The 21,486-nt window shown below is 39.4% G+C and overlaps 1 protein-coding gene across 3 annotated transcripts in view; it reads right to left on the reverse strand.

The window, feature by feature from the left end:
• Adk (adenosine kinase) overlaps positions 1–21,486 on the reverse strand; it is a 506,600-nt gene that overhangs the window by 75,808 nt on the left and 409,306 nt on the right. For all 3 annotated transcript variants that reach the window (XM_013516884.1, XM_005389928.2, XM_005389929.2), the window contains exon 9: positions 15,618–15,732. In XM_013516884.1, the coding sequence (XP_013372338.1) occupies positions 15,618–15,732 (115 nt within the window). The remainder of the gene's footprint in view (positions 1–15,617; positions 15,733–21,486) is intronic.

Consider the following 21,486-nt stretch of genomic DNA (forward strand, 5'->3'; position numbering starts at 1 on the left):
TCTTGTTGCTTTGCTATCTTCTGCCTCCGAGCCAGCCAAGTATGGACTGAAACCTCCACAAACTGTAAGCTAAATAAACCTTTCCTTCCTTCATTTTGGACGTTGGGTATTTTGTCTCAGCAACGAGAAAAAAGTAACCAAGACATGCCTGAATTAGCCTTTTATATTAGCTGACCATCTTTTTTTTTTTTTTTTTTGTCTTTTTGAGACAGGAGACCCTGTGCATAGGGGGACCCTATGCAGTTCAGGCTGGCCTTGAATTCACCTGTAGCCTAGGCTGGTCTCGAACTTGCAATGATCCTCATGCCTCAGTCTCCTGAGATTACAGGCATGTGCCACCACGCCCAGCCTACTTGACCATCTTTGAACCAAGCCAATCTTTATTAATTTTCTAACACATTTTCCCTAGTGCTTTTACCATAATTTTTTCCTACAATTTCTTTAGCTGTATCATATTTGTCTCTTAACTCCATGTGATTACTCATCACTAACACTTTTTTAGAGGACATATTACAGTTTTTATTTTTTGGCATTTAATTAAAGACTTTCATCTTTAGTATTTGTTGATTTCCCCCAAACAGTGCTTCATAAACAAACATAAGTATCACACTGGCCACAATTTTTTGATGTGTATGGGTGGTACTGGAAACAGAAGCCAGGGTCTCATACATACTAGGCAAGCACTCTCCTACTGGGCTACATGCTCCAGCCCTTTCTAAACTGCCCAGGCTGGCTTATGAACATATGAGCTTTCTGCCTTAGGCTTCTGAGTAACTGGGATTATATGTGTGGCACCACGTCTGACCATGAAATGCTTTTTTTTAACTCTGAGAATCTCTTCCTTCCCTGTATACTTTAAGAACTTCCAGCTGGGTGTGGTGGCGCATGCCTGTAATCTCAGCATTCAGGAGGCTGAGGCAGGAGGATCCTTGTGAGTTCAAGATCAGCCTGGGCTACAAAGTGAGCTCAAGGCCTGCCTGAATGGCATAGCGAGACCCTGTCTCAAAAAAGACCCCCCCCCAAAAAAATAAATAAATAAAAAGAACTTCCTAGCTGAGTGTGATGGTACAAGCCTGAAATCCCAGCACTCAGGAGGCTGAGGCAGGTGGACTGTTGTGAGTTTGAGGCCAGCCTGGGCTACAAAGTGAATTTAAGCTGAGTCTGAAATGCATAGTGAGACCCTGTCTCAAAAAACCAAAACAAACAAAAAAGAACTTCTTCAGGTATTGTCCTGCATAGCATCCAAATCTCACCATAATTTATACTATTTCATGCTTACCCACATCTCCTTACCTATTTGTCACTCCTTCTAATACTTAATACAGTACTCATTAAGGACTCTCTGACTTTTGGTTCTTATTATATTTTAGTAGGGTTATGGTTTGTGTCTAGATGTCCTGCCAAAGCCTCATGCAGTAGTCATGGGGTGGGCTTCTGGAGTTTTGGATTGATGAATGGTTTAATGTTGGAATTATGAGTGTAAGTGCTACACTCACCCTAGGGCGGGTAGCCTGTGTACTGTGTTAAGGGAGGGAAAGAGGCTTGCTCTTGCTCCTCCCATTTTGCTTTTGTTGCCCTCTGCCCTGTGCCTTGGAGCCAGCCGAGTGTGGACTAAAACTTCCACAAACTGTGAGCTAAATAAACCTTTCCTTTCTTAATTTTGGGCATCAGGTATTTTCCTCAGCAGCAAGAGGAAAATAACCAAGACAATTAGCTTGGAATGTCTTTGTGATCTTAACTTGCCAAAACTGTAAACATACTTAAGTCCAGTTCAAACACCATTTTCTTTGTGAAACATTCCCAACTTTGTGTTCTATATGTCCTACAAAAGTCAGTTCATGGCTGGGCATCGTGACACATGCCTGTAATCCCAGCACTCAGAAGGCTGAGGCAGGAGGCTCCCTAAGAGTTTGAGGCAAGCTTGGGCCACATAGTGAGCCCAACGCTAGCCTGAACTACATAGTGAGACCCTGTCTCAAAAAAACCCCTAAAAACCAGCAAACAAATCAAAACACCACAAAAGTCAGTTCATGGGTGAGGCAGGAGGATTTTGAGTTTAAACTCATACTGGGACATTAGCAACTTAGTGAGACTCTTCCAAGATAAAAAATGGCTGAGGATATAGCTCAAGGTGAAGGCCTCACATTGTATTGGAGGGCTATGCCTTTTCTTGTAGACTTCACAAAAAGGAGTTCTGTCTTGCTACATAGAGTATGTCTCAAAACAAAAAAAGATCTATAATGATTAGCATGACCACCTGGTTTGCCAAGGACTGTCTTAGTATAGATAGTAGGATCCTCTCTTTCATCGTCAAAACTATCTGGACTTTGATAATAAGTTATATGATTACCCTAATAATGAAGACTGCTTACTTCTTCACAAGTACTTGAAAGCTGAACGGTTCTATTTATTGTACATTTTTCATTTTGAGACCTATGAAATACCCATTGAAAAACATTTGGAAAATTACCCATTCAATATGGATTAAGTAAGGTGTAAAGTTCTAGAGCTACAGGAAATAATTAACAGTATAGGTATACTCTGGGAGCATGAGGCAGGAGAGTCACAAGATCAAACCCATCCCGGGAAACTTAGTGAGACCCTGACTCAGAATTTCAAAAAAGGGGTAGGGATGTAGTCTAGTGTGAAGGTTCTGGGTTAAATTTATTGTGATAAAGAAATTGAATAGATGCCTATGCGCCAAATTATTATTTGGACATTTTCTTGAGCCTTTAGAATTGTTTATAAAACCAACAAAGTCCTAAATTTAAGAATTTAAAATAGTTTAATAAAAAGTAAAGAAAAAACCTGTCTGGGCCAAGATCAGGCAAAGAGCGGGGTAAGTGGGGACCATCAGAAATGGTAGCTTCTTAAAAAAATCCATAAATCAAAAATGATGTGAGTTTCTGACATGGATTTTAGTAGAATAAAGGCTTAAAAGAAACAAGGTAATAGTTAAGTCTTCAATGGAGTGTAGTTTTCAATAGTCCACGTAAAACCAGTTTATTCCTTGCATCCGAGGAAAATTTTAGCTATTCAATTATCCGGTTTTTCTTTTCCTTCTGGTACCAGGAATCAAACTCACGACCTTGCGCTTGCCAGGCAGGCGCTGTGCCGCTGAGCTAAATCCCCAGCCCCTCTATTCAATGATCTGAATCAGACTTTTCTGCTGTACTTCCAGAGATTTTTATGGGGGCAGAAACTTGCAAAGAGACAATTTTGGTGACAAACTGTAATGCTCTGAAAAATGAATTTTAGAGTCTAATTGAATTTGAATTTACTGAGTACAAACAATTTTTATGAAAAACATTCGGTAAGATACCTATTTAATTAAATATACACTTGTATCATAATTTCAAGAACTTTCTGTTAAAGAAATTGACTATCTTTCTCTACTTTAAAGCAAAACAGGATCTTGCTCTATAGTTCAGACTAGCCTTGCACTTATGTAGACTTGAACTTGTGGTGATCCTCCTGCATCAGCCTCCTGAGTGGTTTTACAAGATACCTATAATATTTAAGAACTACCTAAGTTAAGGTGTAAATACTCATATTTGTATCTGTACATGTGTAGGTAAATGTTGCTGTCATCTAGGTGTCCATTCACACATACAAAGTGATGCATGCATAAGATATGCACACACAGCTTCGGGTCAGAAAGATTTCCAGCTCTAATAAATTCTAACTAAAGAGCAGTCTTAGAATTGGGGCTTACTTGGCATAAACTCTGGGAAACACAATTATGTATGGAATAGGTCACATGTAGACATTTTCTTGGTCAAGGGGTCTCTGGATGTGTTTATGTGTAGTATAAGCCAGGGGTCTTCTTTTCTTCCCTTTCCCTTTCTCTTTCCCCTTCCTTTTCCCTTCCCCTCCCTTCTCTTTTCTTTTCTCTTTTCTTTTTTTGTCTTTTTGAGGCAGAGTTTCATTATGCAGTTCAGGCTGGCCTTGAACTCACTTTGTAGCCCAGGCAGGCCTTGAACTCACAGTGATCCTCCTGCCTCTTCCTCCTGAGTGCTGGAATTACAGGTTTGTGCCACCATGCCCGGCCACATTACAGGTTTTCTAACCCTGTTGCAATTAATACTTTGGGCCACAGAATTCTTTGTGGGTGGCTATCCTATGCAATATAGGATACACAGCAGCATCCCTGGCTGCTACCCAGTAGATGCCTATTTAGTTAGAATACATCCCTACTTCTCTCAACAAAAGTGAGGGGAAAATTATTCCTGACTGAAAACCATGGGTGTAAGCAAACAAGACAACATAGTATACAGAATGTGTCTGATTAGACAGGCATTCAAGAGGCTGGGTTCTAATCCAGCTGTCTCTGTCTGTAACTTTGGGACACTGGGGAAATGACCAAAGGGTACATATTGTTAAATCACCTACATTGATTTTTTTTGTCGTTTTGAGACAGTGTCTCACTATGCAGTTCAGGCTAGGCTTGAACTCACTTTGTAGCACAGGCTGGCCTGGAACTCGCAACGATCCTCCTGCCTTAGCCTCCAGAGTGCTGGGATTACAGGCGTGTGCCACCATGCCCGGCTCAGACCTTATAACAAAGATGAGCCCATTTGACTTTCTTGGTGCCTTAGTTACTTTTCTTTTTGCTGAGACAAGATACTCAACACCCAGAGTTAAAGGAGGAAAGGTTTATTTGGCTCACATTCTGTAAAGGCTTTAGTCCATAGTTGGCAGGCTCCAAGGAAGGGTGGCATGACAGAAAAGCAACACAGAGGAGAAACAGCTTATGGTGGGCAGAAGGCAGCAAGCAACCCCACTAGGCCTCTTTCTGTGCCTTATATTTTATTCAGGATACCTGCCCATAAGGTGGGCATCCTTAATGCTACCCAGACCTATGCCAACCCAATCACTGACTGATTTAGTAATCACGTAGCCTTGATTCCAGCATCACACACTCGAGATTCAGCCACCTCTGCAAAGCCCCACCCGTGAACACAGGAGGGGAAATCTAGACACAACCTGTGACACTTGGGCTATATATTTTTCTATTTTATAATGACACAGTATTGATAGTGACTTTGAATTTATATCTTTTTTCTGGGTCTTTTTGAGCCAGGGTTTCATTATGCAGTTCAGGCTGGTCCTGAACTCACTTTGTAGCCCAAGCTGGCCCTGAACTAGCTGCCATCCAACCTCCCAAGTGCTGGGATTACAGGCAGGGGCTACCACGCCTGGCTTTATGATATATCTTGAAGTAACTCCCACACTATAAAATTCAGAAATTAAAAAATTATAAAAGAAGGTTTGAGAAAAGAAAGTCTTCAAGAGCTGAGCCAACATGCTAACAAGTGTTCCCTCCTCAGGGCATGTGCAAATTCCTGTGCTGGGGAGAGGCTGAGCATTGGAGCAGCGGCATACTGCTCAAAGGCAGAGAAGTCAACAGAGCTTTTGGCAATCCCTTGGCAGTGGACAGATAACACCTGGGATCTGGGACTGCTGCGGCAGTCAGAATTAAGAGACCCTGATCCTAAGGAGGAGCAGAGAACAATGAAGAAAGCAGAGGCATTTGCAGATCGGTCGGACAGCAGGACAGGAGGACGAGACAACAAGCCGAAGATGTCTAAAAGGCAGAGTGGTGTTTTTGATAGTTATATGATGCTAAAGAGAAAAATTTGAGTTCAGAACCTAACGAAGAGTAGACACTTTGTTAAATATCCTAGGATCTTAACCAAGATTTCATGAGGGCTGTGGTAGAGAAGCAGGAACAAATTAGAGGTAGACCAAGACTTACAAAAACCACCATCCCCAAAAACCCCCAAAACAAACAAAAACAAAACCCTACTGCCCAACCTTGGGATGGCTTAGTCGTTGAAGTATATCAAGGTTCCTTCACCAGGAAGATGGTGTTACTACAGGAAATCTACTATACTACTATAGCATAGTAGATTACTACTATAATCTACTATGGACAATATGTAGTACTTGGTAAAAAATTATCAGGCAAAACAAAAACAACTCTCCAAAGAAAAGAAGTCAAAAGAAATAGTTGTCCAGATAACTGAGTGATTGCAGTTTTCAGACATTTATTACTACAGTGATTAATATGTTAAAAAATAGATGCCAAGGTAGAGATTACATTATAGAAAATTGAATCAATAAAAACCAAACAATTTAGAAAATGAAAAATGTGACTACTGAAATAAAGAATGAAACATGTTTTGAAATGTAGACTGGACAAAGCAGAGAGAGAAAATTAGTGATGTAAATGCCAAGTCTGGACAAGGTAGGTTAAAGCTTGAGGACGAAAAGAAGGAAAATATAGAGAAGAACATAAAAGATATGCAGGATACAATGAAAAAGCCTAACATATGTATAATTGGAACCTTGACTGGAAGAGGAAGAGCCAGGATCTTAAGAGATAATGACTGAGAACTGTTCAAAACAAAGTAAATGAGTGTTACTGACCATAGATTCAACAAGCACTAAAACTCCAGCAGCAAAAAGGTAAGATAAACCAGAATCAAGCAAAACATTAAAGCTGAATAAAAATTCTGGCTGGGCGTGGTGGTACATGCCTGTAATCCTGGCACTCAAGAGGCTGAGGCAGGAGTATCCCAGTGAGTTAGAGGCCATCCTGATCTATATATTGAGACTCTGTCTCAAACAAACAAAACCAACCATCCAACCAACCATTCTATAAAATACCCAGAAAGAACCCCAAATATTATCTTTAAAGGAGCCAGAATAATTGATTTCTCAACAAAAATAAGAAAATCCAAAAGACAAGGGAAGGCTATTTGTAAAAAACTCAAAAAATATAACTTCCAACCTATAGTTCTACACTCACTGGAGAAAAAAATCAAATGCATGTACACACACACCTGAGGGAATTCACACAGTAAGGGAGATACTAAATGAAGCTGTTTAGGCAGCAGAAAAATGATCAAAAATGAAAATACACAAATGCAGGGGGAAAAGAAAAGCAAGGGAAGAAGTAAATTTAGACAAAAAAATTTTTTTCCCACAAGATTTAAAAAATATATTTAGAATTGAGATGAGTGACAATATAACAGGGCTAGAAGACTTAAATGGAATTAAAATGTTCTGAGATTCTACCATTAGATTAGAAATAGCAAAAGTTACAAGGCAGGGGCTTGGGTGTAGCTCATGGTAGAGTGTATGCTTAGCGTGAACAAGGCCCTGGGTTCAATCGCCAGCACTTCTCCTGGTGTTACATCATACCAATTTTAATATGTCATGAACACATTTTGTCCTCAGGGCAAACAATAAAGGATATGTAACTGACCAGCTCATAGAAAAAAAGAGATGAAAAGAAAATACTTGATCAATTTAAAGTAAGTAGGAAAGAAGAGAAGATAAACTTGTGAGATAAATACAAGAAAAGAGAAAGATGTAAGAAAAAGATAAAGGTGGTCAGGATGAATAAAAAAAGCTGACAAAATGTCTATGCCAATTAAAAAAAATCCTGAATTTCGGAAAGGCTGAATGTAATGGAAGACGTATCACGAAAACAGTAACCAGTTGAAACTGGGCATAGTTACACAAACAAAATGTGTCACAGATATTAGGGTAAGATGTATCACTAAAGAAGGATCTCTCACAGTAATAAAAGTTTCAGTACATCAGGAAGATATAAGAATTTTAAATTTATATTCACACAACAACCTAGCTTCAAAATATATAAAGCAAAATTTGACAATACAAAAAGAAGAAATATACAATCTAAAGCACAGTAGGACATTGTAATATCTCTCTCTCAATACCTGCTACACATAAGGAATGTAGACATTAGGTACAGTGAATGTGTACCAAAACAAACTACTCACCAAGAAAACAAACAAACAAATGGAAGGGCATGGATAGAGGAGGAGGGGGAGAGACAGGGGATCAGAAAAGGAATTACAATGTTATGCACAGCTGGGTGTGGTAGTGCACACTTGTAATCAATCTTAGCACTCAGAAGGCTGAGGCAGGAGGACCACAAGAAGTTTGAGGCCAACCTGGGCTACAAAGTGAGTTCATTGCCAGCCTGAACTGTATGGTGAGACCCTGTCTCAAATAACAAAAGACAAAAATAAAACAAAACAAAACAGAATGTACTAATAAGAAATAAGCCAGAAGCTGGGTGTGGTGGCGCATGTGTCGTCCCAGCACTTGGGAGGCTGAGGCAGGAGGACTGTTGCAAGTTCGAGATCAGCCTGGGCTACAAAGTGAGCTCAAGGCCAGCCTGAACTCCATAGCGAGACTCTGTCTCAAAAAGACACACACACACACACACACAGCAAGAATATAAATAATCTGGACAAGAAAGTTAACCTAGTGAGATATAAAATTTGCAAATTTAATATACAGACACTAAAGAAAGAAAACAGTGAATACCAAATATTTTAGTTTGATATTTTATTTTAGTTTTTTAAAGACATGGTCTTCTTGTTTTGCCCAGGCTGAACTCAAGTAATGTTCCTGCCTCTGCCTCCCAAGTAGCTGGGAACACATGCCCCATTGTGCCTAGCTCCTAGAATTTTTAAGGTGGAAAACAAATACACGATAGAGAAAATCCACAAGGGGAGAGTTGGTTCTTTTTAAAATTAGGAGAACTGACAAACTTCGTGGTGACCATCGAAGATGTGCCTCTCAGGGTTCTGTGTGGGGCAGAACTGACGGATGGTGAGGCCACACTGACCGTGACCGTGGGACTCTCCTGCCGGGCAGCTTCGGCTCAAGGGCTTCTCAGAACTTTAGGTGCATTGCAGTTTAAATGAATGAGAACAGTGGAATGCAATAAAGGGTCTAGTAAAGGATGCACATGCATAGAAGCTTCGGAATGATTCACACAGCGTAGTCAGGGACAGGATGTTCCTGTCAGCGAGTGGACGGCGCAGCTGTTGTTGGTGTAGGAACAGGAAGTGAACCAGGGCCTGTCCCACACCGTATATAAACGTTAGTTCTAGGTGGGCTGTGCTGGTTGAGAAAAAAGGTTTAGGATATGGAAAGGGGAATATCTTTACAAACTGGAAATACGCTAAGATTTTCTTTAAGGAACTTGAGAAGGACTAGTCATAAGGGAAAACATTATGAATTACAGAGGGATATTAAAATTAAGGGCTTAGACCGTCATCTCCATGGAGGAGCCCCGGGCAATCATGGCTATGGAGGAACAAGAAAACAGCCTGTTGCTAGACACAGGTGCAAGTCTCTCGGTCCTTCTTTTCAATCCTGGCCTTCCTTCCAGCCGTCACACCTCAGTGACAGGAGTCACTGGTGAGGAGGTAATATGCTATTTTTGACAACCCTTAGGCTGTAACTAACTTGTTAGATCCTTCTTGTGTATCTCTGTCTTCCTGAGAAACCACTTTGAAGATACCACCATGTATTACAGCAGCCATTGATATTTTCCTACTAATCTGCCCATAACTCTGTAATGTTTGTACTGTTCCTATCCTATTTCGTAAATGGATGCATGTCTATCATTATGTGTTTCCTACAACAACCACTGAGAATAGTTAATGATTATTCAATAGGTCACTCATGTATAGCTCTATTTATTTTCTTTAAAAGCCACTTTGAAGATACCAAAGTATAGTACAACAACCATTGATAATCTCCTACCTCTTTTGTCTGTAACTCACTATTATTTGTCTATCTGTTTTCCTGAGAAACTATCTTGTAGATAACAATATGTAAAACAATAACCACTGATAATTTCCGACCACTTTGTGTGTAATTTGGTAAGCCCCCCCTATTGTTATGTTATCCTTTTTTTACTCTTTAAAATAAAAAAAAAATTAAGGGTTTTTGCTTATCAAAAGGTATCAGAGTAAAGGGCTAGCCACAGGAAAAAATATCTATAATATGGGTATGTAGACTATAAAAAGCACTGTAATTCAATAAGACACTCCAATGTGTCAAGAAGACTTCGCTAGAAATGTCACAGAAGAAGAAAGCCCAAACGCATCCTGCAACATTAGCAGGCCAGGAAAACTCTAATCAAAGCCATGAGATACTGTGACACACTCAGCAGAATGGCTAAAATGAAAAGGATGGATAGTAGCACTTGCTGGGAAAGATGTGGAGCCACTGGAGTGCCCTACACAGTGCTCTGTATAGGAATGGGCTCTGGCATAATCTTTGCAAATCTGGGACTGAAAAATGGAAGTCCTCTTATCATAACTACAGCCATGGTCACAAAGTCAAATACATTATTAAGACAGCTTCTAATGCCCTAAAAATACTATATTTCTTGATCTGGTTGTAGTCACACAGCTGTGCCCACATAATGAAAAGCTGTACCAATTTTGCATGCTTATTATACTTCAATACAAACTATCTGAGCTGTTTTACATTTTGACTATGGTAGTTGTTACATGATATTTAGGAAAACATATGTTAATTTTAATATATGTGATCTATATCTGATATATACATCAGACTTAAAGGTCCTTTGAGAAATCAACACAATATATATCTGACTTAAAGGTCCTTTTAGGGCTGGGCGTGATGGCGCATGTCTGTAATTCCAGCACTCAGGAGGTTGAGGCAGGAGGACAGTTGAGAGTTTGAGGCCAGCCAGGGCTACAAAGTGAGTTCAAGACCAGCCTGAACTGCATAGCGAGACCCTGTCTCAAAAAGACAAAAAAAAAAAGGTCCTTTCAGAAATCAATGCCATCTGCCTAATGTAGGCTGTATCTATTTTCCCTTGTAGCAGGCAGCGTCCTATCTGACTGAAAGGTGGCGGGTGAAAACAAAACTTCCTTCAGGCCTGAGATCACTAAAACATAAACCATGCCCCAAAGGTATTTTTGCTTTATTTTGCACAAAAACATGACCTTTCCACAGGCTGTCCTAAATTATTTTTGGCTAATTAAAGGACTTTGTCTTTTGTGGTTACAATACTACAAAAATAGGAAAACTCAGATGTTTATATTCGTAAGTAAGAAATATATTTTTTTCAAAACCTCCCAAGAACTCAGTTCTGTGAATACCACACACAGACGCTCTAAAAGAATGCTCCTTAACTTGCTTTATCCTTACTACCACCAGCCTCTGCCAACAAGATCATCATTTAAAATGGGCTTGGCTGCAATAGAGATATCATTTTCAGAATGATTTATATTAATATTTTGTAGCAGTAGGAGTTGGAATGGTGTGCTGACATTATTCTTCCAACTGCTGAGACAGTTTTGCTTGAGAGCTTGTATTTCCTAGGCCACACTTTCTGTGGTTTATGCTTACCCGAACTGCAAATCACAGTGACCTTTTCTTATAGGCTAATGGAGGGCATTGAGTATTTGAACAGAACATGAAAACTTAACTAGTGGATGAACTAACAAGTTTCTTTAAGGACTTAGAAACAAAAACAAATGTCTTTAATACCACCACTGAGTTATAATGCAATGACCCGTGGCGCTATGGTATGATTGTCAAAGATGCCACGGATCTCACAAGCGGGAGGCTATTTAATCTGTAGACTGTCTACAAGAGCCAGCGAGTTCTAGATCCTTTTTCATGGATCAACAGAGAGAAGCACCACAGCCTGACTTGCTAATGTTTTGCTGTTCTATTTCCGTAATTCGACAGGATCATAAGCCTTGGCAATGTTATCAATTCACCCAACTGAATGATTCTCAAGGTGAGACGTTGCTGTATCATTTAAGGGAGGCTTTACGACAAGCACACAACACGACACTCCCTCCTCTACTCCCTACCGCGCGCGTCCTCACACACCTCTGTGAGGATGTCTGTCCCGATACTGCTGCTCACTGGGGTGAAGCAGATTGAGGGGAAGGTGCTTTTAAGGAAGCAGCACTGTACTTATCAAAAATTCCCTAAGTAATTCTGACACGACTGCAGGAGTCTTCCACTTAAAAATCTCTGTGACCTAATATATTTTCTCCTTTTGTGCAAAGTTACAACTCAAACAGGCCAAGAAGAAATAGAGTAAGCAAGTATTCAGAAAAGTGTACAATTCATTCTTTGTGGACCTGTTTCAAGCTTCATAAGGGTTACTGTGTGAGAGGTACTGTTTTCAACTTAGAAAGCTCCATGGCTTTTCCTGATGTTACTGATATATTCAGGATGAAATGTGGAGAAATTTTAACTTTCTATAAAGCCCTGTGTATGTATATGCCTGTATACTTTTTTACTACAGTTTGGAATATAAGGTATTAAGACCTCATTAGTAGTTTCTGTCTACTAGGAAGAGACCATTATTTGTCTTAGTTTTTCTAAAAGCTTAGAAGACTTTTTTTTTTGGTACTGGGAATCAAACTTGGGACCTCATGCTTGCCAGGCAGGTGCTTGTGCCGCTGAGCTATATCCCCAGCCCTCTAGAAGCTTATAGACACAAATGATTTCCTTGACCTCACTCCCATGGTACTAAACAGGTTCATTCTACGTTTATTAAAAGGATCAAGATGAAGAGAATAATCTTTTCCTTTCTTTCTGTCTTCACTCCCAGCTTCCCAGATTTTTCATTTGCTTGATATGTTTATATTTTAAATTGGGGTAAAAGGTACCTAACAAACTTACTGTTCTAACAACCTGTAAGTGCACGGCTCGGCCGCTGAGTGATCCCATACTGCTGTGCAGCTATGACCACCCTCCCCCTCTGCGACTGTTTTCCTCTTGCAGAAGTGAAGCGCTGTACCCGTTCCACAGTAACTTCCCTGCCCCAGCCTTGGGCTACAACCATTTTATTTTCTGTCTCTATGAATTTGACTACATTGAATATCTCATGTATGTGGAATTATATAATATTTATCCTTTTGTGTCTGGCTTACTTCTCTTACTAGTGTCTTTAAAGTTCATGCATGTTATAGCATGTCAGAATTTCCTTGTTTTTGGAGTGGGAAAGCCTTGAGATTCACAGGCAATTAAAATAAGAAGAATTTAAAGAATTGAACCTGTAAGAGACAGTGGTCTGTAGACACCATATCACAAAAGGAGTTAAGTCTCTAGAATAAAATGAGGAAGGAAATTGATTTTGTTAACATTATTACTAAATGCTGCGAACTTCACACTGTGACCATTTAAAAATACTCTACAATGTGAGGTTTAAGGCACAACGATTCCTAATTAGTGTTTTAATAAGTGTTTAGCGCTGCCTCGTACCATTCTGGAATGTCACTTACGGTAGGGGAAGGGACACTTTCCTTCCCTCTCCTCCATTAGTATTTTAATGCTAGGAGGTGGGAGAAAGCTGATCCATATTCAAGGGGAAAGGAAGGAAAACAATAACAAATTGGCATCTCTTCTGTGAATTGCCCCACAGGCCAAGCATTTTTATGTTCTTAATCATTATTAAATGACTTAACATGACACCCGGAGCCTGGCGAATGATTGCATCCTGACATGTGAACGAATTACAAATGAAATGAAAGATCAAGCCGTATTAGAGGACTGCCTCTGGGAAATGAAAATCTTTAATTCTCTTTTATTATTGACATTTATTTGGCTGCCATGAATAACAACATAGCAAAGAGATTCAACTATGCTTGTGCACTGAATAGCTTATCCCAGGGCTCCAAGCTGCATTAACATTTATCATGTTTGCTTTTGTAGCTGACACCACTGAACAGATTCTCTATCCATCTTGTATTTATCATGCATTGCAGATACAGCACATCCTCTAATTTAAGTTCATTTTCATGTGGTAGAAACAGCAAAGATTAGCCAGTGTCTTTGCTCAGATAAATTCCCGATCATAGGCATTCTTAGGAATGGCTTACTGGATTTAATACGGAGCAAAAATAAGTTCAGAGAGAAATTCAGTCACAAGATGGGCAGGCTAATTTTCAATTTCGGGAAAATCACGCAAATTCACGAGGAAGAAGATATCTGTATAATACATGTATCTGGAACAGAGAGAGCCTTAAAATGAATGTCTCCATAAAGAGCAACTTCAGAGCACTTTATGAATCTGAAGGTAATGACACTTCCTAGAGAAAGTCTGCATGTGTTTCACTTTTCTAAACTGTTCATTGCTGACAGAGGAGTAGGTCACACGTGACAGACAGACAGCAATCCAGACAGTTTATCAACGCAGTGATATCTTTTCATGGTTTGTTTCTTTTCTCTCACACAAATGAACAACATGGCTTTTCCTGCCACAATAAAAGATTATATACTACTTGGTGCCTTTGGTTACGTGATCCTCTTGGACTGGATTGTCTACCTTTCTTTAAATCCCTCCTACAATTCAAGGCTTAGGAAGGATATAAGTATATCTTGGGGAAGCCACTTATCATCTTTGAATAACGCTTGAAAAAGTTCACTTTTTTTTTTCTTTTTTTTTTTTTCCAGTACCGGGAATCGCACTCACGACATTGCGCTTGTCAGGCAGGCGCTGTGCTGCTGAGCTAAATCCCTGGCCCCTTTCATTTTTTTTCTTTTGAAACATACACAAGCGGACATAACAGCACAATCACCCTCCCATATGGCTACTGGCTGGTTTTAACAATTAACCCATGATCACTCTCATTTTATCGGTATACATGCTTTACTCACTAAATTATATTGAACTAAAGCCCTGAGTCTTGCCTTTGCCAATTTCACAAAGAGAAAATTGCACAGAATTGTTTGTAGGGTCCTTTGGTCCTCAAACTGAACAGTGGTTGAATCTCTGACTTTTTTCAGGTTTTAGTCCATCACTCCATACTCACTATAACATTTTGCTTCAAACTTTGATCTGCTCTTTGTGTGTCAATAATACATGTAGTTGATATCAATAAAGAAGTGTAATTATACTTTATATTCATGTTATGGGTATTCATTTTATTTCCTACTTAGATATTTTTTCTTTTTGAGATAGGGCCTTACTATATAGCGTAGGCTGGCCTTGAACTCCCAGCAATCCTCCTGCTTCAGCTTCCTGAGTGCTGGAATTATAGGAGTGCCAGGCTTCCTAATTAGATATTTAAGCTGAGTACTGATTACATGGGCAATAACTGTTACTGTTCAAGGTATATATTTTGGCTTTAAAAGTAGGTAGCATCATATTGACATTAATCATTTTAACCAACAACATGTTTTTTTCACTAGATGAAATTCCGATTTCTATGAGTGCTATAAAATGGACAGCTGAATAAAAACAGAAATGAGGTTTTGTTTTCTTAAAGGAAAATCTGAGGAACTAGCATTTCTGGATTTTATTTATTCATAATTGCATAAGTTTACTTTATTCTTCCCCTAGTATTTTATCAGTAAAATGTATTCTTTTGTTAAGGAAAGATATTTTTGGACTAACAAAATCTCCAAAATATTAAAGGAGAAAAACTTTATCCATATGGTTTTACTTGATTGAATTTTTAACAAATTATCATTTCTGAAAATGAAATTTTTTCCACTGAGATAGAGGATAGGAATATTTATTCTTATTATTCTTATTTTTGTCTTTTTGAGACAGGGTCTTGCTATGCAGTTCAGGCTGGCCTTGAACTTGCGGTGATCCTCCTGCCTCAGCCTCGCAAGTGCTAGGATTACACGCGTGCACCACCATGCCTGGCAAGAATATTTATTAAAATAAAAAACTATAAAGGCACACTGTTGTGAACACACTATAAGAGCCCAGCACTCTGCTGTCAGGGATAAGTCTCTGCAACCCCAGACTTGTGACACACTTCCCACAGTACCTGTCGCCATGATGGTGTCCTCTCTCCCTTGGGTGAAGATTACGATCCGGGGCCGCCCTGAGTTCACCTTTGGCAGGGCTTGCGTCTTTCGGGCTATCTCTTTAATGTCTTCAGTCTGTTAATAGAAAGGAGAAAAAATACTCATAACCAGTGGAATAAAACAAAACTTTATTAGGAGATTAGCAATTTTGCCCAGGATGGGACCTCAGTATCTATCAGAAGACATTTAAAAACAACTGAAACCAAAAAAACCCTACCAACCAACCAAACAAACAAAAAAAACAACTGAACCACACAGAGCAGTAAGCAAAACAGTACAATAACTTCCTAGGAACCCATCAGCAATTGTGAAGACTACATTTATGATGAATCGCATGCCGTCTCTGTCTTTACTTCCTTGCCTTTCATATTACTGTTAAATCTTAGACACTATATAATTACTATTTCTGAAAGGTAATGACTTAACTATGTAATATGATACAGTTAAAAAATTGATAATTTTTTTTTTTTCTTTTGGTCTTTTTGAGACAGGGTCTCGCTATGCAGTTCAGGCTGGCTTTGAGCTCACTTTGTAGCCCAGGCTGGTCTCAAACTTGCAAGGATCCTCCTGCCTCAGCCTCCCGAGTGCTGGGATTATAGACGTGTGCCATCATGCCTGGCTAATAATTCCTTAATATTGGCAAATGCCTTGTTACTTTTCAAACTTCCCATGAAAAAGAACTGTATTTAAAAAGAGAATTATTTATTTTAGAGGTTTACAGAGAAAAGTTGTACTAACTTTGGAAGTAACACAGTTGCTATAATGCAAAACTTTTCAGAGGACTGAATGAAAGAAAATGTTAACCCTTTCCTAAAGAATTAAGCAAAATGACCTTGATTCTATTTTTACTTTATTGCTTTTTTATTGGTACATTTTAGATTTACCTAATGATCACATCACCATAGGGAATTTGTTCCTGTACATGATACATCTTGCTGCTTCTTTTTTTCCCGTCCTCTCCCTTCAACCCTTTTCCTCTCCTTACTTACAAAAGCTTTGTTTACATTTTTTCCTTCTATTCTCATTATTTTTCTTGTCCAGAACTTTCCTGCCTCCCTTTCTCCTCCCCATTTGAGCATTTTCTTCCCATTTCCCAATATCAGTGATGCATTTTGGTCCTTAATTACACGTTCAGTTTCTCACACTAGAGAAACAATGTGGTATTTACACATTGTGCCTAATTTACTTCACTTAAGAGTATGGGCTCAAGGAGCATCCATTTAGCTAGAAATGTTTTAAGATTATCCTTCTTTATGGCAGACTAGTACTCCACTGTATTAAAAAAAACCCTACATCTTCTTTATCCATTAATTGGTTGATGGGCATCTGGCTGTTTCCAAGATTTAGCTATTAAAAACTGTGCCACTATATACATGGGTCTGCATATATCGCTATGGTATGATGCTTTAAATTCTTTCAGGAATATACCAAGAAGGGGAATACCTGGGTCCAACAGAACCTCTAGTTTTAGTTTTTTGCACAATCTCCACACTGATTTCCACAGTGGTTGCACCAGTCTACACTCTCTCCAACAGTGGAGAAGGGTTGCTTTTTCCCCACAGCCCCTCCAGCATTTGTTCTTGGTTTTCTTTTTTTTTTTTTTTTTGTTTTTTTTCTAGTACCGGGAACCGAACTCACGACCTTGCGCTTGCCAGGCAGGCGCTGTGCCGCTGAGCTAAATCTCCAGCCCCCTGTTCTTGGTTTTCTTGATGACAGCCATTCTTTCTGGAGTGAGTTGGAATCTCAGCATTGTGTTAATTTGCATCTCTCAAATGACCAGTGGTGTTGAACATTTTTTCATGTATTTATTGCCATTTCTACTTCTTCATCTGTGAAGTGTCTATTCGTTTCAGATGCTCATTTTTGGACTGGGTCTTTAAATTTGGGGGAGGGTCTGTTTTTTTCCCCCCAGTTCTTTATATATTCTAGATATTAATCCTCTGCCTGAAGCTCAGCTGGCTAAAATTTTTCCCCAAACTGTGGGTTGTGTCTTTATGCTCTGGGTGGTTTCTCTTGCTGTGCAAAAGCTTTTTAATAAGATGAGATCTCAGTTGTTTACACTTTGTGATAGTTCCTGTTATTGTGTGGTCGGAGTTTTAGTCATGAAGTCTTTGCCTATACTGATGCCTTCAAGAGTTCTACCCATTCTGTCTTCCAGCAGATTTAGTGTTTCTGTTTTTTTTTTTTTTGTCTTTTTGACTTTTTGAGGCAGGGTCTTGCTATGCAGTTCAGGCTGGCTTTGAGCTCACTTTGTAGACCAGGCTGGTGTGGAACTTGCGACAGTCCTCCTGCCTCAGCCTCCCTAGTGCTGGGATTACAGGCGAGCACCACCATGCCTGGCTAGTGTTTCTGTTTTAATATTTAGGTCTTTGGTCTATATCAATTTTAGTTTATTGCACAGTGAAAGATATGGGTCTAGTTTTAATCTTGAGTTAAAAACTGAAAGCTTTCACTCTAAAATCAGGAATAGGATGTCCACTATCACCACTCTTATTCAATATAGCTCTGGAAACTTTAGCCAGAGCAATTAAGAAGAGACAAGAGAAAGAAATAAAAGGAGTAAGGATAGGAAAGGAAGGAGTTAAGTTGTCATTATTTGCAGATGACATGATGCTGTACATGGAAGCCCCCAAAACTCCACCAAAAGACTTGTAGATTTGATTCCAAATTCAGTGGCATAGCTGATACAAAGGCAACATTCAAAAATCAACAGCATTCCTGTACACAAACAAACTCACTGAGAGAGAAATCAAGGAAACCACACCCTTCACTATAGCATCCAAAAAAAAGAAATACCTAGAAATCATCTGAGGGAAGTAAAAGACCTCTACACTGAAAAACTGCAGTGCTCTCTGAAAAAGGAGATTGAAGAGGATATCAGCAAATTGCAAGATATGCCTTGTTCTTGGGTAGGAAGAACCAATATAATGAAATGGCCATATCACCAAAATTACTACACAGATTTTATGCAATCTTTTTCGTTTTCTTTTCTTTTTTTTTTTTTTGATTTTTTCTGGTACCAGGAATCGACCTTTCGCTTGCCAGGCAAGCGCTGTGCTGCTGAGCTAAATCTCCAGCCCCTAAAGACTTTATGGGCTAGATTTTAAAGTGAGGGACATTTTGTTTTTCTTTCTTTCTTTCTTTTTTTTTTTTTTTTGATTTTTATGCAATCTTGATCGAAATTCCTGTAGCATATTTCACAGAATTAGAGAAAAGAACCCTAAAGTTCATTTGGTTCTAATACCATATAGGCCATTTTGCTTTACATTATAAGCCCTTGACTTAAAACTAACTATTGAGTTAAAGGCAGAGTTTCAAAACCATGTTTTCACCCATGGTAGATGACTTAGAAATCCTTGCCTGCATTCCGTGGGCCTCTGTGCAGTTTCAAACAGTTATGGAGAAACAAACACATACTAGATAGGAAAAAAATATGAGCATCATAAATGAAGGAAATATAGGAGAGGAAAATTTAGGTAAACAAAATGGAGAAGTCTTAATGGTGTCTTAGTTTGAAACAATATTAGAAAGTACGCCATTTGTTATTTACTTTTTTTTTTTTTGAGGGTCTTGCTTTGCAGTTTAGGCTGGCCTTGAACTCACTAGGAAGCCCAGACTGGGTTGGAACTTGTGGTAATCCTCCTGTCTCAGCCTCCCTCCCATGTGCTGGGATTACAGGGGTTTGCCACCATACCCAGTCAGTATGACACTTTTAAAGGTATGGTAATCTTCAGTGAAATGCCTGTTGTCACTAAATTTTCAGGAAATTCCAGATAATATATGAAGCTACCTCGCATGATGACTCCTGTTGGACTGTTGTTTCTGAAAAGACCAGGCACTTGTACGAAATACTGGTGACCTTTCAAACAGGATGACTATTTTGCTTTCAGTTGCTTATTTCTTATTTACAGTATTTTTGGGATTTGTAAATATTTCTTATTTACAGTATTTTTACAGGATCTCCCTCTGTAGACTAGGCTGGCCTTGAACTCATGGTGATCCTCCTGCCTCAGTCTCCTCAGTGCTGGGACTACAGGCACGCACCTCCACACCTGGCCCAGCTGCTTATTTCAGAACAGAACTAGGAGACTGAACTCTGTTGAGAAAAGAAATTCCCTAAAGTTTTGGAGACAGACTATTAGAAATGATTAGTAACAGCTGAAAGGACCCAAACTACTGCATAATAACAATGTCTTCACTCTGTTAAATAAATCTACACATTTATTTAATATGATTCATGTATATCATGTATAGTACCCCGCCTCCTTAGTAGAAATGTATTTTGCTATTATAGGAGTTTTGCCTGTGATCAAATATAGTTCATATTTAATAATGATAAGAGCCAAACAGATTCACTATCATCTTGGGAGCAGAGTCTTATGCATGTAATACATTTTTTTTTGTTTTGTTTTCTGCAGTACTGGGGATTGCAGCCAAGGCCTCCCTCGTGCTACCATTCTACCACTGAGCTGCCTCCCACACCTTAACATTCTGTCTGGAGACAAGGTTCTGCTAAGGTGCGTAGGCTAACCTGAAGTTCTGGGCTCAAGTGATTCTCCTGCCTCATCCTCCTGAGCAGCTGGGACTACAGGCATGTATTACTGTGCCTGGCTAGTGTTTTTTTTTGTTTTTTTAAAGGACATCTCTCTTCGAGGTGGTATAAAGAATAAATTACAAATACAATTCCACAGTTGTAATAAATTACAAATACAATTCCACAGTCCTATAGGGAGACAGAGTTAGTTATGGGAGTTTTGTAATTTAATCAAAGAAACTTAGATCTTAGAAACATGGCAATTCAAGATCGAAACTTTCCAAATAGGAAACACATCTTTCCAGATTCGTGTAAACTTTACTCTCTCTGCACTCACACCCACAGCAGATGCAGGATCGCCTACCGCTCCGGCAGGGAGCACTGCCAGCCGCACCTAACCTAAAGCTCTCACTGCGCCTTCCAGAATCATTGCATCCTCTCAGAGTGGATTCTCATCTAGTGTAGCAACTTTTCTCAGAACCTCAATTTTATCTTTCCAAACCTACATATTTCTTGTAGTTCTACAATATTTCCCCTTCTCCATCCTCCTTAGATCATTTTCCCTCACATATAAGCTCACAGGTATTAACAGTACGGTAAAATTACAGGGAACTTTAGGATATGACAGATCTAGGTTTATTACTTATGTGAACTTGAGCAAGTTAATAAAACACCCTATGATTCTACTTAGTGACAAAACTAAGGCCCTGAGTTCAAAGCCTAGCACTACATCTCCCTTGGAGATACATATTTATAAGTGGTGTGAGCGTATCATGTCAGTACTCAGGAGGCTGAGGCAGGAGGAATGCTGTTTGAGGTCCTCCTGAGTTACCCAGTGAGTTCAAACCACGTTGAACTACACAGTGAGACCCTGTCTGAAAGAAACAAGGAACAACAACAATGAAAAAAGATTAACTATTCATTACAGAAGAAGACGCTAGAGTGGAGAGGACTGATAGACATCCCTGTACGGCTTGTGCCTAGATGTCCCCTCAAAGCCTCATGCAGTCCTAAGTGGGGCTTTTTCAGAGGTAGCAACTAGAGTGTGCGACTGATTCATGGCGCAGTGCGGGGTTAAGGGTGTGTGATTACTAAATCAGTCCACTGACTGGTTTGGCTCTGCCCTCCCTAATCCCTATACCTAGATGGAGTATAAAAGGGGCAGGAAAAAAGCCACTAAGACCCCTTGCTTGCTTGCTTTTGCTGTCTTCTGCCTGCCATGAACTGTGTCTCCGCTGAGATGCCCCTCTGCCGAGTCATCCTTCCTTGGAGCCAGCTGAGTATAGACTGAAACC

This window comes from Chinchilla lanigera, unplaced genomic scaffold, assembly GCF_000276665.1.
Source record: "Chinchilla lanigera isolate Chin_1 unplaced genomic scaffold, ChiLan1.0 scaffold00036, whole genome shotgun sequence".
NCBI classification, from domain to species: Eukaryota; Metazoa; Chordata; class Mammalia; order Rodentia; family Chinchillidae; genus Chinchilla; species Chinchilla lanigera.